Raw genomic sequence first — 18,098 nt, forward strand, 5'->3', positions numbered from 1 at the left:
TTTTGGAATTTATAATTTTTTTTTAGAACCTCTAGGCTTTCAGTTGTCCAGAGTTAGATCAATCCCTGTCCTTGTGTCATGATACTCTCTCATTATTGGTCCGTTTATGGCCAGCTTTTATCTAGGTACAGTTTTTAAATTACTGTACCATGTGTGAACCCAACATCCAAAACAAGGATCTTAGCAATAACCTATTATGTAATCAAATGACTGCCTCCCATTCCCAGGCTCTCTGTGTCTCAAACAGCCATTTTCTTGGATTCAGTATAGGTGAATTGCATCCTGCCCCTTGTATTTTCTTTATATGTTCTTACTATATCTATGGTTATTCCTCATAAAATTTTTAAATTTAATTATTTTTATTTCTATTAAAAAGTTTTCATACTTATGTAATCACTGGTATGTATTTTTAAAAAAGCTTATATTTATGTGATTAATGTGTTGTGTGTTTTATTTCATTCATTTTGGCATCCACATACATGTCCAAGGGAATAGATATACAACTGTTTATTTATTCACTTTTTCATTGTTGGAGAATTAGGTTGTTTCCAGGTGTCTACAATTGTGAACAACTGTTTGAATGTTCTTGTATATGACTCTTATTTTTGACCTATGAGAGTTTCTCTTAGGAATAAAACTGCCGGGTCATCAGGTACATGCATTTTCAACTTCAGAAGATAATGTTCAGCTATTTTCCAATTTGTACTCCTGCCAACAATGTCTAAGAACTGTAGATTCATATTTCTCCAGCACTTGATAGTATCATATTTTTAATTTTTGTCAATAAAATGGATAGAAAATGATGTCTTATTTCAGTCTTCATTTTTATTCTTTACATTTATTGGGCATATTTATTTCCTCTTTTGTGAAATTCCTGTTCATGTGTCTTTGTCCATTTTTTTCTATTTGTTGGTGTTGATGTTAGCAATTGGTCAGTTGTTCATTGTATAGTCCTGATACTAATCTTTTGTTAGATGGATATGTTTTGAATATATTTTCCCAGTTTGTAACTTGATCTTTTATTCCTTGAAGGTATCTTTTGATGGCTAGAAGTTCTTAATTTTAATGTAATTGAAATCTATTAATCTTTTACAGTCCACATTTATTTAAGTGATCTTTTTATAATCCAAGGTCTAAAAGGTATTCACTAATACTTTCCACTAACATATGTAATAGTTTGTTTTTCAAACTTAAAACCTTAATCATTCTAAAGTTGATTTTTTTTAATTTGAGTGAAATGATGATTCAACTTCATCAATTTTTTTCATAAAGATTACTTTTTAAAAAAATCTCCATGTATTGACTTAATTTAAATTTAATTTAAAATTTTATCTTTTCTTACTCCAATGGTTAGGCTTGCCACCTATGTCATATACCAGTTTCATATATGCAGTATCTATTTTTGGACCTTTCATTCTGTGCTGTTGTTGAGTGAGTGAGTGAGTGAGTATGCATGTGTGTGTATTCACTTTTGAATTGTATATATTCATCTTTGAATTTAAGACATATTCACCTAGAGTTTTGAAACTTGAAAAACTTTGGTTTTTCCACTAGGTTTTGGACATAGTAAAAACAAGTATCCGTACAGTTCTTCCACGCATCTGGAAGGTACCTGATGTCGAGGAAGTAAATTTATATCGGATTTTCAATCGGGTTTTCAATCGCTTGCTCTGGAGTCATGGCCAAGGACTATGGAACTGTTTCTGTGACTCAGGGTAAGTTCTAAGTTATATTTTATTATTGACTTTTTAATATTTCAGTATTTAGTTATAAAGGTAGCCCAATAAAATGGCTGAATTTCCTTATTATCTTAAAGTATAGATTTGAACCTGCATATAATTTTTAGTCCTCAACTATAATTTGAGGACTAAAGCTGAGGTAGGTGAGATGATGGATATGAACACAGCACCTCCAAACTAATTGGAGTTCAGCATAGAAAAGATATTCTTAATTATTGAAAAATCCCTGTTCCAAATCCACATCCTTACAGCTCTTCTGCTATTGTCTTGATGTAGCCGACCTCTAAAGTAGGGCCACACTCCTGCTCCTCTTCTGAATTTCAGTCCTGTCAAAGCTGTTGTGACTCACTATCATCTTGTCCTCAAGAGTCTAAAACCAAAATTCCATACTTCCCTTTTATTCAGAAATGGCTTCCCCTCTGGACTTCCTGAAATTGAAGTTAGTCTCCTGATCACACAGGCTTGTTATCTCAGGGGCATCTGCATCCTTTTTGTCCTTCATTGTTTTTATAAAATCATTTGCTAAATATTTAAAATTTTTGTGTCATATCCCCACTGTGGCTATTTTAGATTGTTTTTCATTACTCTTAACAATGATCACATATTTAACTCTAGACTGTTTTTCATTTTTCTTAACAATTATTGGGTATTTACTGTTGTGTTAAATAATTTTGGAGATACAAAGTCGAATCTGACACAGATCCTGCCCTCAAGAAACTTAAAAATGATTCCAGCAAACACTATAGCACTTACTACGTGCCAGACATTTTTCTAAGCACAGTACATATTTTAAGTGATTTAATCCTTATAACATCACTTTGAAGCAGGTTTTATGACTATCTCCATTTTATAGATAAGGAAACTGAGGCACAGCTAGGTGCAAAGGACCTGGTGCAACTAGCATTTGAATTCAAAGGGCCTGGCCCAAACTTCAAGCTCTTAACCAATAAACCCTGCTGCCTCTAATAAAAATAACAAGATAGTACCAAAGGAATGGTTTCGAAAGAGACAGTTAAGACATCTTAGGATTTGAGATAAAAGAAGCCTTTTTGATGGAAGGGCTAAGTGAAATTAATTGATTTCTAGCCATTCTTGCCTCCAATTCTTTGTTGCTCTTATCTCTTCTGTTGTCAGTCATTTTCTAAAACCTGTAGTGATTTCCTTCATTTATCATTAAACTATAGACTTCTTATCTATATACAGACTCTCTGATGTCCTGGCTCTTCCTTATTTCTCCAGCCTTCTCTCTCATTACTCTCGTACATAAACTTTACTCCAGAAAAACAAATTCATTATTTTTCAAATATCTTAAAAATTTTTGTCCTTTTCTTCCTCTGAACTGTTAATATCATTAAGTATCTGATTGTGCTACCTTCTACAACCCCATTTCTCCAGTCCCCTTTGCATTATTTAAATCCTCTGCAAAGACTCAGACTTTATCCTTATATTATTATTATTAAAGTGAAGTTGATTTACGATGCTTCAAGTTCTGTTGTACAACAAAGTGACACAATCACACACATTTTTCTGTACTGTACAGTAGGAGCCCATTGCCCATCCATTCTAAATATAACAGTTTGCTACCAAACTTATTTTGTAAAACTTTAATAGACTATTCTTATCTTAAATGATCTCTGAATGTCCTCTACTTAAATATTCTAGTCATATAGAAGTTCCCATTGTAGCTCACCAGGTTAAGAACCTGATGTAATCTCCTTGAGGGTACGAATTCTATCCCTGGCCTTCTAGGTCCATCCGTGTTGCTAAAAATGCCAGTATTTTGTTCTTTTTAATGGCTGAGTAATATTCCATTGTATACATGTGCCACATCTTGATTCACTCCTCTGTCGATGGACATTTAGGTTGTTTCCATGTTTTGGCTATTGTAAATAGTTCTGCAATGAACATTGGAGTACAAGTGTCTTTGCAAGTTGTGGTTTTCTCTGGATAGATGCCCAGGAGTGGGATTGCTAGATCAAATGGTAGTTCTATTTTTAGTTTTCTGGGGCATCTCCATACTGCTTTTCACAGTGGTTGCACCAATTTACAATCCCACCAACAGTGGAATAGGGTTTCTTTTTCTCCACACTCTCTCCAGCACTTATTGTTTGTAGACTTTTTGATGATGGCCATTCTGGCTGGTGTAAGGTGGTACCTCAGAGTGGTTTTGATTTGCATTTCTCTAATAATGAGTGATGTTGAACATCTTTTCATGTGCTTCTCGGCCATCTGTATATCTTATTTGGAGAACTGTCTTCTTCCCATTTTTTGATGGGGTTGTTTGTTTTTTTTGGTATGGAGCTGCAGAAGGTGTTTGTAAATTTTGGAGATGAATCCCTTGTCAGTTGATTCACTTGCAAAGATTTTCTCCCATTGTGTGGGTTGTCTCTTCATTTTGTTTAGGGTTTCCTTTGCTGTGCAGAAACTTTTAAGTTTAATTAGGTCCCATTTGTTTATTTTTGTTTTCACTGTCATTACTCTAAGAGGTGGACCTGAGAAGATGTTGCTGTCATTTATGTCGGAGAGTGTTTGGCCTATGGTTTCCTCTAAGAGTTTGATAGTGTCTGGTCTTATATCTAGGTCTTTAATCCACTTGGAGTTTATTTTTGTGTATGGTATTAGGGAGTGTTCTAATTTCATTCTTTTCCATGTGGTTGTCCAGTTTTCCCAGCACCACTTATTGAACAAGCTGTCCTTTCTCCATTGTATATTCTTGCCTCCTTTGTCATAGATGAGTTGGCTGTAGGTGCGGGGGTTTAATTCTGGGCCTTCTATCCTGTTCCACTGATCTATATGTCTGTCTTTGTGCCAGTACCATATGGTTTTGATGACTATTGCTTTGTAGTATAGTCTGAAGTCCGGGAGCCTGATTCCTCCAGCTCCATTTTTCTTTTTCAGGATGTCTTTGGCTATTCTGGGTCTTTTGTGCTTCCAAATACACTTTAAAATATTTTGTTTGAGTTCTGTGAGAACTGTCCTTGGTAATTTGATAGGGATTGCATTGAATCTGTAGATTGCCTTAGATAGTATAGTCATTTTGATAATATTAACTGTTCCAGTCCATGAGCATGGTATATCTTTCCATCTATTTGTGTCATCTTTGATTTCTTTCATCAGTATCTTATAGTTTTGAGAGTAGAGGTCTTTTGTCTCTTTAGGTAGGTTTACTCCTAGGTATTTTATTCTTTTGGATGCGATGGTAAACAGGATTGCTCCCCTAGTTTCTTTTTCTGCACTTTCATTGTTAATGTATAGAAATACCATCGATTTCTGTGTATTAATTTTGTATCCTGTGACTTTGCCAAATTCATGGATGAGTTCTAACAGTTTTCTGGTAGAGTCTTTAGGATTCTTTAGGTATAGTATCATGTCATCTGCAAACAGTGATAGTTTTACTTCTTCTTTACAGGTTGGATTCCTTTTATTTCTTTTACTTCTCTGATTGCTGTGGCTAGGACTTCCAAAACTATGTTGAATGGTAGTGGTGAGAGCAGACATCCTGTCTTGTTCCTGATCTCGGGGAATTCTTTCAGCTTCTCTTTCAGCTTTTCACCATTGAGAATGATGTTTTCTGTGGGTTTGTTGTATATGGCCTTTATCATGTTGAGGTAGGTTCCCATTATGCCCACTTTCTGAAGGGTTTTTATCAGAAATGGGTGTTGGATTTTGTCAAAGGCTTTTTCTGCGTCTATTGAGAGGATCATATGGTTTTCATTCCTCAGTTTGTTAATGTAGGGTATCATGCTGATGGATTTGTGGAGAGTGAAGAACCCTTGCATCCCTGGGATAAATCCCACTTGATCATGATGTACAATTCTTTTAATGTATTGTTGGATGTGGTTTGCTAGTATTTTGTTGAGGCTTTTTGCATCAATGTTCATCAGTGAAATTGGCCTGTAGTTTTCTTTTTTTGTGGTATCTTTGTCTGGTTTTGGTATCAGGGTGATGGTGGCCTCATAGAATGAGTTTGGGAGTATCCCTTCCTCTGCAATTTTTTGAAATAGTTTCAGAAGGATAGGTGTTAGCTCTTCTCTAAATGTTTGATAGAATTCGCCTGTGAAGCCATCTGGTCCTGGACTTTTGTTTGTTGGAAGTTTTTTAATCACAGTTTCAATTTCATTTCTCGTGATTGGTCCATTCATCTTTTCTATTGCATCTTGATTTAGTCTTGGAAGATTGTACTTTTCTAAGAATTTGTCCATTTATTTTAGGTTTTCCGTTTTATTGGCATTTAGTTGCATATAGTAGTCTCTTATGATCCTTTGTATTTCTGTGATGTCTGTTGTTACTTCTCCTTTTTCATTTCTGATTTTATTGCTTTGAGTCCTCTCTTTTTTGCTTGATAAGTCTGGCTAGGGGTATATCAATTTTGTTGATCTTTTCAAAGAACCAGCTTTTCATTTCATTTATCTTTTCTATGGTTTTCTTTGCTTCTATTTCATTGATTTCTGCTCTGATCTTTATGATTTCTTTCCTTCTACCAAGTGTAAGTCTTGTCTGTTCTCTCTCGAGCTGCTTTAGATGTAAAGTTAGCTTGTTTCTTTGAGCTTTTTCTTGTTTCCTGAGGTGGGCTTGTATTGCTATCAACTTTCCTCTTAGGATGGCTTTTGCTGCAACCTATAGGTTTTGGAGTGTCATATCTTCATTGTCATTTGCTGCTAGGTATTTTTTAATTTCTCCTTTGATTTCTTCAGTGATCCATTGGTTGTTTAGTAGCATGTTGTTTATTCTCCACGTGTTTGTGTTTTTTGCATTTTTTTTTCTTGTAGTTGATTTCTAGTCGTATAGCATTGTGGTCAGAAAAGATGCTTGGTATGATTTTAGTTTTCTTAAAGTTACCAAGGTTGGATTTGTAGCCCAGGAAGTAATCAATCTTAGAGAATGTTCCATGTGCACTTGAGAAGAATGTGTATTCTGTTGCTTTTGGATGGAATGTCCTAGAAATATCTATTAATTCCATCTGGTTTAATGCATCATTCAGGGCATGTGTTTCCTTATTGATTTTCTATCTGGTTGATCTGTCCATTGCTGCAAGTGGGGTGTTAAAGTCCCCCACTATTATTATGCTATTGTTGATATGTCCTTTTAAAGTTGTTAGCATTTGCCTTATATATTGTGGTGAACCTATGTTGGGTGCATAGATATTTAAAATTGCTATATCTTCTTCTTGGATTGATCCTTTGATCATTATGTAATGTCCTTCTTTGTCCCTTAAAATATTCTTCATGTTAAAGTCTATTTTGTCTGATATGAGTATTGCTACTCCAGCTTTCTTTTGATCCCCGTTTGCATGAAATATTTTCTTCCATCCTCTCACTTTCAATTTGTATGTGTCCCTAGAAGTGAAGTGGGTCTCTTGAAGACAGAATATATATGGGTCTTGTTTTTGTATCCATTCAGCCAGTCTATGTCTTTTGGTTGGGGCGTTTAGTCCATTCACATTTAAGGTAATTATTGATATGTATGTTCTTATTGCCATTTTATTAATTGCTTTGGGTTTGTTTTTGTTACCCTTTTTTTCTTTCCTTCTTCTCTTGTTTTTTTCTGCCTAGAGAAGTTCCTTTAGTATTTGTTGTAAGGCTGGTTTAGTGTTGCTGAATTCTCTCAGCTTTTGCTTATCTGTGAAGATTTTGATTTCTCCTTCAAATCTGAATGAGAGCCTTGCTGGGTAGAGTAATCTTGGTTGGAGATTTTTTCCTTTCATCACGTTAAGTATATCATGCCACTCCCTTCTGGCCTGCAGAGTTTCTGCTGAAAAATCTGCCGATAACCTTTTTGGGGTTCCCTTGTATATGATTTGTTTCTTTCCCCTAGCTGCTTTCAGGATTTTCTCTTTGTCTTTAATTTTGGTCAGTTTGATTAATATGTGTCTCAGTGTATTCCTCCTTGGGTTTATTTTGTATGGTACTCGTTGTGCTTCCTGGATTTGAGTGAGTGATTCCTTCCCCATGTTAGGGAAGTTTTTGGCCCTTGTCTCTTGGAATATTTTTTCTGTTCCCTTCTCTCTCTCTTCTCCTTCTGGCATCCCTATAATATGGATGTTGGTGCGTTTAATGTTGTCCCAGAGTTCTCTGAGACTCTCCTCATTTTTTTCAGTCTTTTTTCTCTTATGTTCCTCATCTGTAATTTCCACTAATCTGTCATCCACCTCGCTTATTTGTTCTTCTGCCTCCTGTATTCTGCTGTTAGCTGCTTCTAGTGAATTTTTTATTTCAGTTATTGTATTTTGCATCTCTTCTTGTTTAAATTTTTTATCTTGTATCTCTTTGGTCAGTGTTTCCTGAAAGTTAGCCATCTTTGCCTCCAGTTTATTTCCAATGTCTTGCATCATCTTCAGCATCAACAATCTAAAGTCTTTTTCCTGGAGGCTGAGACTCTCCTCATCGCTTAGCTTATTTTCTGGGGTTTTTTCTTTTCTCCCTCATCTGAGTTATAGTTCTCTATCTTTTCATTTTTATAGGTTTTTGGTATGTTGACCTTCTTACAGATAATAGAGTTGTAACCTCTCTTACTTCTCGTGTCTGCTCCCTTGTGGCTGAAGTTTGTATGGGGGGCTTGCTGTGGGCTCCCTGATGGGATGGGCTGATGCCTGCCCACTGGTAGGTGGAGCTGATTCTAATCCCTCTGGTGGGTGGGGCTTTGTCTCTGGATGGGATTAGAGGCAGCTGTGTGCCTGAGGGGTCTTTAGGCAGCCTGTTTACTGAGGGGCAGGGCTGTGATCCCACCTGGATTGTTGTTTGCCCTGGGGCTCCTCAGCACTGACCGACGGGTGGGGCCAGATTTTCCCAAAATGGCCACCTCCAGAGAAAGGCGCACTGCTGTATATTCCCGAGAGCTTTGCTTTCAATGTCCTTCCCTCACAACAAGCCACGTTCACCCCTGTTTTCCCAGGATGCCCTCCAAGAACTGCATTCAGGTTTGACCTAGATTTCTATGGAGACTTTGCTTTGTCCTGGGACCCGGTGCACATGAAGGTCTGTGTACACCTTTTAAGAATGGGGTCTCCATTTCCCCCAGTCCCATGGAGCTCCTGTGCACAAGCCCCACTGGCCTTCAACGCCAGATGCTCTAGGGGCTCTTTCTCCCCATGCCAGATCCCCACACATGAGAGTTTGATGTGGGGCTCAGAACTCTCACTCCTGTAGGTGAGTCTCTGTGAACCAGTTAGTTTTCAGTCTGTGGGGTTTTGCACCCAGGAGGTATGGGGTTGTTTATATCGCAAAATCATTCCTCCTACCTCTTGATGTGGCCTCCTCTTTTTCTTCTGAGTAGGATATCTCTTTTAAGATTTCTGGTCCATTTGGGTGAAGAATGCTCAGCCTTTAGTTGTGAATTTCGTTCTTTTTAGGAGAGAAGTTGAGCTCCAGTCCTTCTATTCTGCCATCTTAATCCCATCTCCAAATGATTTTGTCTATAAATTATTTTTATAGAGGCTTGAGTGAAATATTTAAACCTACTTGTGGCTCTTAGTTGATGGCTGTCTGTAGAAGTTCTCATAATTTAAAGTCAGAATTGAAATTTCTTTATGTTTATTGATCCATTGGTTGGAATGCTTTATGTGAATTCCAGTTTCTCTTCACCAGTGGAAGGCAGGGAGATAGTCTGCTACTGAAATGGGTGCTGATGGCTTTGCATCCATATCCATGAGGTAATCTCCAATGCCAGACCCTAAAGATGCCCATAAAGTGATTCTTCTTTGCCTCTAGGGCTCCTCTGCCCTGCAGTATTTTGGTAATTTACTCTAACTCAGTTCAGAATCCTTTTCTCTTATACCTGGCACAGCACTCCTTCTAGATTTCTCTGGTGTATCTATTACTAGTAGTAGTGATAATGAAAGTAAGAAACATTTATTGAAGTCTAAGTGCCTAATTCTTTTTTACATATTGAATAATCTTATAATTACCACTATAATATTTTGAATAAATGATTGTTACTATCCTCATTGTGTAAATGAGAATATTGAAGCCTGAAATATATAACCTGCCCAAGTTTTCATAGTAGGTAAATGAAACTGGATTTAAACCCAGGTTGTCTGAGTCAAGAGCCTACGCTCTTAACTCTATGCTTTATTTACTCCTCTCAAAGCAGCAATTTGAAAGTGGCAGTTCCTGCTATATCCTCTTTAAGACTAGCTTGCTTTTTTTTTTTTTTTTCTTTTTAGGGCCACACCCAGGGCATATGGAAGTTCCCAGGTTAGGAGTCAAATCTGAGCTGCAGCTGCCAGCCTATGCCACAGCCACAGCAATGCAGGATCTGAGTCACATCTGTTGTATAGCCACAGCTCACAACACCACCGGATCCTCAGCCAGTATTGAACCTGTGTCCTCATGGATACTAGTCAGGTCCATTACCACTGAGCCACAATAACTTCCATTTTTTTTTCACTGAATAAATTCATGTATCTATGAGGAGTGAATAAATAAAGATTATGTTATTCTGGTTCAAAAAAAGAAAAAAACAGCATTGCCAGCAGTTGCTGAGCTCACTGTACTGCAAGACCCATAGCATTAGCCAAATCCCCAGCCCACTGCATCTGAGCAGATGGATGCAAGAGATGCTTTGAATCCAAATTGAATTCCACTCACCATTCATTTTTTTAAAAACATGGTGGTTTGTAGAGATGATTTTTACACCAGATTTTATTTTGCAGCTTTAAAAATGACATTCCTAGGCCCCCTCCATTTGATGATATCACACAATGATGTGTGTTTGATTGGCACTTTGGACTCAATAGTTCTACTTATTCTTTGAATGATATCCAGTCAATGTATACTCCTTTAACTTTTGCTTTACCAGCCTAGAAGTCTAGGGAAAAAAATCTACTCTGCTTAGTTCTCATAAAAGGTGCAGCTGTCTTTCACAGTTAGGTGTAAAACTCTTGGCAAAAATATAACCCCAATAACTCTGGGCCACCTAGATTCCTGCCTCTGCCTGTCAGCATCCCCATAAGAAAACAAATGAATAAACCATTCTCTGTCCACATCAAAAAACATCAAAGAATATTGTAGATGTTTGTATGTAGTAGGTTTTCCTAGAATTGGCCCAGGGGGTTTGCAGATGCATCGAATAACAAACACCCTCATCCTTCTCTCTTGCTCTTCCAGCCTGCTGAAGCCTACATTCAGTGACTTTTTTTTTAATCACATGCAGCCTCCTGGGGGTGCTGTTCAGAATGATGCCCCACATCCTGAATGTGTTCTCTTCAGGATACTAGCTCTTGGATTTTTCATGAATAAAATTAGCCCCATGTTTTACTGATATAGGGGAAGCCTAGGTGCTATGGGATTCAAACTCAGGCCACAGAGCTCAGGAAAGGTGGGCACGGGAAGTAACATTTCAGTTTAGACCTGCAGGAAGAGAATACGAGTTTGCCAGGTAAAGCAAAGAGGAGGAGGCAGGGGATAGTATGGGAGGAGGGATGCATTGTTTGGAAAAGCCTTCTCTCCACTCCGAATCCTGACATGTAAACCCTAAAGAAAAGGATCCAGTTTAGACCCTTTAGCCAAAAGACATTTTCCTATGGAGGTTTGTCAGAACAAAGCTTTTCTTTTACAGTCTCAGGGAAAGAAGAAATTGTAAAGATCCAATCTAAAAAAACCAACCAAACAAAAAACAGAAACAGATCATGGGCAAGAAGAGCAGACTTGGGGTTCCCAAAGTGGAAAGGGGAGGGAGTGGGATGGATGGGCATTCTGGGGTTTTTTTGGATCCATACTGTTATAGTCAGAATGGATGAGCAGTGGGGCCCTACTGTACAGCACAGGGAAATGTGTGTGATTGGGTCACTTTGTTGTACCACAGAGCTTGATGAAACACTGTAAATCAATTATACTTTAATAATAGTAATAATAAAGAAATTAAAAAGAGCTGTCAAAAAAAAAAAAAAAAAGACTAGTCTAAGGCAGCAGTCTGCCCCTGGGCTGAATCATATACCTTCCTGAAAATGTATGCATAGCACACAGACAATTAAAGTGATGTAAATCTTACTTTTCTCGTGTCACTTTCAGTTGGATGCAGTATTGTTAGTACTTTTCAGCTCATTAATCTTTGTATCACAGATTGTCCAGTTGGTATGGTCCAGATTTTTTTTTTTCTTTTTACTTTCCTTTTCCCTTTCTGCTACTTAACTTTGGGCCGCTCGGTCTTTCATTAGGACTTCTCTCAGAGGAGAAAGAAATGAATGTTTCACTTTTTAGATAACTGCTTTATTAAATATTTTGATGAGAAAGGTGGTGAAAATTATTGGATTACTGGGTACGAGGCTTTTCAAATCTCTGGATTTCATTAATAGTCCCCCTTTGTTACCAGAGGTATTCAGTATTCTGTATCTTATTGTTACATTATTAAAAAATGTCATTTGAAGTCATTCCTTTTCATATTTTTCTGAGGATTAGGAGTGGCAGAGAGAACTTTTCACCATTTAATCTTTTTTTGAATTCATGGATTTTGGCCCTTCCATTTGCTTGGAATTTAGATTCAGAAAGCAGGCAAGTATGACCCTGGGTTCTTTGATAAAGGCATTGGTATTTTAAATTATTTCTCCATCCTTTGAGCTTCTTAAACATTTTTGTATTGGTATTGAAAATTGAGATGCTATAGTATTTAGAAGCACCTCAGATTTTCTCAGTGATGCCAGAGGGTGGGTAGGAGGTGGTAGACTCAGTTCTAACACACTCAGGTTGAAGAACAGGCTTCTTTTGTGCAAAGGGGATGGCATTAGCCTGGTACCAAACCAAGCGGGTCCTGGTCATTTTCTTTTTTCTTTATTGGTGATTCTGCCATGCTGACCCTTAAATATGAATTAATTGAGTAGAATGTGGTCTTTGGTTAGTGATGGTGACCATACACACCAAAATTAGGTAGAGGACCTTGATTCATATGTTTATTATAAATATTTAAGGAACAATGAGGGAAGGAGAAGCCAAACTGCTCATATTATAACTCACATATTCTGCAGAATGTTACATCACATTAAGGTGTTATAGACGAAGCTCCTTTGTCTTTTTCCATTTTATTTGTTCTTTTCTTACTTCTATACTCTCAGTCAGGAAAAGAAAAATTTTACCATGATGGAGTACCTGAGAGGAGAGCCAATCAATGGCTCCAAAATATCAAAATATAAATATATCCAAGTTAAGAAGGAGGATAGTGATGGAGGTAGACTTTTGTAGAAATACCCAGAATTCCAAGGGTGAGAACGTAAACGTGCTCAGCAGAGTCAAACACAGGATGTTTTCTTTGTGTATTTCATTGATATGAAAGTTTAATTTCTCTGGGCCCAGACATGTAAGGCTTGCTAGATCGAGAAGACATATATAAATATATTCCCTTATTAATTGGTGTTCTCTAATGTTTTTCTTGATTATATTAAGTAAATTAGAGAGATATACATATGTACAAATATAGATATATAAACATATGTATATATATATATCATCTAGTTTTTCTGATATTAAGTAATCAAAATTTTTAGTTAACTAACATGTTACTGTTTCTCAAATGAAAATAATTTTACTTCTTTTTAAATAATAAAACCAGCATTACATTTAGCCCTGAACATCTCACAAATTTATTCCTTTATATTTACTTATTTGGATCTTATTCCCTGTAAGAAAACCTGTCACTCATTGATGACATGCTGTCTTTTTGGGACCATGCTTCTCTTGAAAATATAGACAGTAGCCTTTCTACTAAAAAATACCTGTGTGAGTTTCTAAAGCATTTTTTAAAAATTCCAAAGATATCAAATATACACAAAAGATTGAAAATGGAGTCTTTGAATTTCCCATTGGGAACTACATTTCTTCAGAAAAATATTTTCCTTAGTGTTTTTTCATTCTGAAAAGCTATTCTTTTCTCTTTCGGAGGGTTAAAGGATTGGTTTATGTAAAATAAGACTTGAACCGTTACCAAGTCTCAAAGCAAACTTTCCCCTTGAGGGATGAAAAGGGTTTCATTTACACTAAGGAAGTAAGTCTCCCCCTCTCTTTGTATTTTTCTCTCTCTCTCTTTTGGTGGTAATGATGGGGTGGTAAGGTGTTTCCTGATTTGAACCATGACAGTAAACTTAGGAATTGTGCATATGTCTGTACATGTGTGTACATGCACGCATATGTGTGCGCGCGCACACCCCCCCCCATGTTTACCAGGACGGTGTGTACTACTGCCTGCTGCGGAATAAGCTGAATGCACCGAAGTGGGAGAATACTGCCTTGGGAACTGCAATAGGATGGTCCTTGTGGAGATTACTCCTACATTATAGAACCTGTGCTCAAGGAACATCATGGACATAAGTACATATGAAAGTGTTTCGAAAGGGGTGGTCATAATTCAAGGAGGAACCTAAATTCTCCTAGTGCAGAGGGATAACTAATTAAGTTGTAACAACTTTTTTATTTGTTTTTTCCATCATTATTAATATAAAAATAAATATAGCTTCCTAGAAAACCCAAGTTCCTATTACCTAACTTGAGAAATTAACTCAGATTTTATAATTACTTTAATATAGAGTAATTCAATTTTTAGGAGGTTTTGGGAAACCGCCCCGTTAGCTACTCCAAGCTAGCAGCAGTAAAGCCTTTAAAGATATGAATTCTATGTTGTGTTTTTTTAATGTAAAAATTAACTTCCAAATTTGTATTTATACATTTCAACCATCTGTAGTCACTTCAAATGTGTGAGGCCATTTCTACTCTTCTTTATTGGTTTGTTGCTGGGTAAGTGATATAGCTGGTTGCCATCTTTAACAGCCACATGAGGTCATGTCTGTTTCCATGCCAACAGATCCTCTTGGGAGAGTATTTTCAGTAAAAGCCCGGAGGTGGTGACTCCTTTGCAGCTCCAGTGTTGCCAGCGCCTGGTGGAGCTTTGTAAACAGTGCCTGCTAGTGGTTTACAAATATGCAGCTGATTCAAGAGGATCACTCTCAGGCATTGGTACCGATTGGGGTAATTCCAGGTACTTGTTTACATTCCCTAGACCCTGTGAGTTTTATATAAAGTAATGCTACAATCTAGTTCGAAAGTGAAAGTTTCTTTTGTTTATATGGCTAAATTAAATACTAGTAATGAAAATTTCATACGTACTGTTATCTACAAGATACTTTAATTTGTATAATCTTTACCTTGAAAGGACTGACCAATGACAGCAATCATAAGTATGAAGGTGACAGAAATAACCTACATGAAAATTTTATTCTTTGGCTTATGTACTTTTGCTTTCAAAAGCCAATAAAGCATCCAAACTGGTAATAAATTTAATTTTTCCTCCAATAGGGATATTTCAACATGTTTCCTTTTTCCTAATATAGTTGAGAAGATGGCTTTAGTTTAATTTTTATTTTTCAATGTGCCTCTTCTAGGCACACCAACAAATCCATGGGAGGTGAATTTTGTTAAGTTCCATTTAAAAATTGGATTTTTGTAAATATCGTCCACTAAAATAGGTGGTTTCCCAAAAGTATAAAAATACTTGGGTATTTTTTTTTTGGTCTTTTTAAGGGCCACACCCATGGCACTTGGAGGTTCCCAGGCTAGGGGTTAAATCTGCGCTGCAGCTGCAAGCCTACGCCACAGCCACAGCAACATGGGATCTGAGCCACGACTGTGACCTACACACTACAGCTCATGGCAAAGCTGGATCCTTAACCCAGTGAGTGAGGCCAGGGAGTAAACCCTTGTCCTCATGGATACTAGTCAGGTTCATCACTGCTGAGCCACAACAGGACCTCTGAAAATACTATTTTTAAGCTGCAAAATACAGAGTAAACTAGCACATTTTAGCACTTCCCAGGATAGTCATAATTCTTACTAGAATTAAAGATCAATATGTTACTTTTAGTGTGTATAAGTTGTAGTGCTGTCAGGATCTTCAGAGAATAAACCATGACTTTGGAAAACTAAGCGATAGTCAAAAGACAATAGGATCTGCTAACAGTTAAATAAATGGTGAGGAAAATGGAAAACCATAGCTTGGATTTTCTTTTTGAAACATCTAGAAATTGATATGTTTATTTTAAAAAAAGATCACAGGGAATATAATACAGCTAACTTTCCACAAATTTGACTTGCAATGCAGAATAGCTTGACATACTTTTTACAAAAATATTGAGAGAGAAATATGTTAATCTTTATTTTTCATGTATTCTCTCATTATACTGTTGTAGTATAATGCAGTGCCTTTAGCCTGTTTTAACTCTCCCTCTGCAAACAGAAGCTGATTGATGACAAAAATGGTAGAGGTGGAGTTAGCCACTAATATGTAAATACCAAAGCTGTATTCTATGGTTTAATAGCTTGACCAAAGCAAATTATTGAATAAAGCTTGTATTACTTTCATTAATATTCTCATATGATTTAGAATAATTATGGCCATCTTTAAGACATTACAATGTATAAGTGAAGAGCCTTCTCTTCCTAAGGAATGATACTCTGAGAGCAAGATTAGGAAAACCTTAAATTCCAGTCTAGAAAGGATGGTTTTGAACTCTTTAATGTCACTCTTGCAGTTCCAGATTTTATTACCCATTTTCTATTGAGGGATTTTGTAATTTTTGTGGGTGAGCAAATAGGATGAGTCTTCTTGGCTATTCTGGAGGAAGAAATTATACCTTACAGTTGCTTCAGACCTAGTGGTCAGAAGAAGTAGTACTTACCTTGGACCCTTGAGTTGTAGACCTCTGATAAATGCTCAGTATGACCCTAGTATAATTATTATAAGCATTTTTTTTGGGGGGGGTCAGTAAACACATCCTTCATTCCTCCCCAGGTTCAGAACCGTTTCAGAGAGAAATGTAGGGGTCAGATGACCATCAGAATGTAACTTCCTTACTGAGAAAAGCTATTGAGGGACATGGTGAAATGGGAGACAAGTGAGTTTCCTAGTATTGAATTCCAGAATTAAATGTACCCCTCCAGTCAAAGACAGAGCTGGATTAACCCAAACCTTTCACTAGCACTATCCCACGAAGTCTAGTTCTAATAGTGTTGGCAGGAGAACAGGTAAGAATTCATACCTTCTGTAAATAGGCTGATCTAAAAAGAGACAGCTGCTGAGCCAAGCATGCCTGATTCCTTCTTTTTCATTTATTTTTTTGTCTTTTTGTCTTTTTCTAGGGCTGCACTCACGCCTTATGGAGGTTCCCAGGCTAGGGGTCTAATTGGAGTTACAGCTGCTGGCCTATGCCAGAACCACAGCAATGGGGGATCCAAGCCGCATCTGCCTATACCACAGCTCACGGGAATGCCGGATCCTTAACCCACTGAGTGAGGCCAGGGATCGAACCTGCAACCTCATGGTTCTAGTGGAATTTGTTAACCACTGAGCCACGATGGGAACTCCCTGATTCCTTCTTTTAAACCTGTAAATCAGATAACTGACTTCTGGTAACAAGCCAGCAAGTTTATACTAGTGGAAGTTTTATTTGGAAACACAAGGAGGAGAGAGAAGTAAACATGTCCTCCTAATATCTAGCTATTAAAATCCAAGTCACATTAATTTAAAGACAGGGACAAAGTGAACATGTATTCTTTCCCTTGTAGATTAGGAACCTATAGCATTCACTTTATATTCAGGAATCAACAAATTTGATATTTATTAATACATTGTTACATTTCATTACCTAACAAAATATAAATACAAATTTATATGAATAAGTAAATATAAACATGCCTAATATAAATAATTTATAAGGTATACCTAAATATTTTATGAGGAGATATATATTTGGCTAATTTATCTGTAAAATTAAAAGAGAAGAAAATAGAGCTAGCATCAGTCAGGTTTATGGGCCATGTTTACCTTGACCATCGATATGAAGGGTATTTATTAAGAGGATTTAAAGTATATGTGGCACCTATTACATGGAAGAGAGTGGCCTTCAACTTTATAGTCTGAGAGAAATAATTTAACAGACACACCATTTGAGAATCCATTACTCAGAGGTGAACTCATAATTTAGCAAATATAACTAATATTTAAATGAACAGATGGCCATATCTATATCTATATATCTATTTCCATGTCCACATCCATATCTACACACACATTTCCAGGATCCTGGAGTTCTTGGGATCAGCTTAATATTTCACTGTAACTAGACTTATTTGGAAAGTTTTGGGACTGCCAAACAATTTTCAGTGTTAGCATCTCTGTATTTCTATCTTTCATGTACTGAGCTTCCATATAAGTTCATTTTTGTGGCTAAAAATATTGTTTAATCCCACTGAACTAGGGCTTCTGCCTTTGGTAATAGAGCATTAGGTATTTGGACAGTTCTTCCCTTGATGACAAGTAAAGCTGGACAAAGTACCAAAACATTTGCTTGAAGACATCAGAGAGGTAAAACCAGGTACTTATTAG

At 36.8% G+C, this 18,098-nt stretch overlaps 1 protein-coding gene across 8 annotated transcripts in view; it reads left to right on the forward strand.

Moving 5' to 3' along the window:
- Positions 1-18,098, forward strand: part of TTLL7 (tubulin tyrosine ligase like 7) — a 160,146-nt gene that overhangs the window by 124,284 nt on the left and 17,764 nt on the right. For all 8 annotated transcript variants that reach the window (XR_002345115.1, XR_002345116.1, XR_002345117.1 and 5 more), the window contains exons 19-20: positions 1,555-1,715; positions 14,523-14,696. Coding sequence is in view for 4 of the 8 variants with exons in the window: in XM_021096373.1 (XP_020952032.1) it covers positions 1,555-1,715; positions 14,523-14,696 (335 nt within the window). In the remaining 4 variants the exon portion in view is untranslated. The remainder of the gene's footprint in view (positions 1-1,554; positions 1,716-14,522; positions 14,697-18,098) is intronic.

This window comes from Sus scrofa, chromosome 6 (assembly GCF_000003025.6).
Source record: "Sus scrofa isolate TJ Tabasco breed Duroc chromosome 6, Sscrofa11.1, whole genome shotgun sequence".
NCBI lineage: Eukaryota > Metazoa > Chordata > Mammalia > Artiodactyla > Suidae > Sus > Sus scrofa.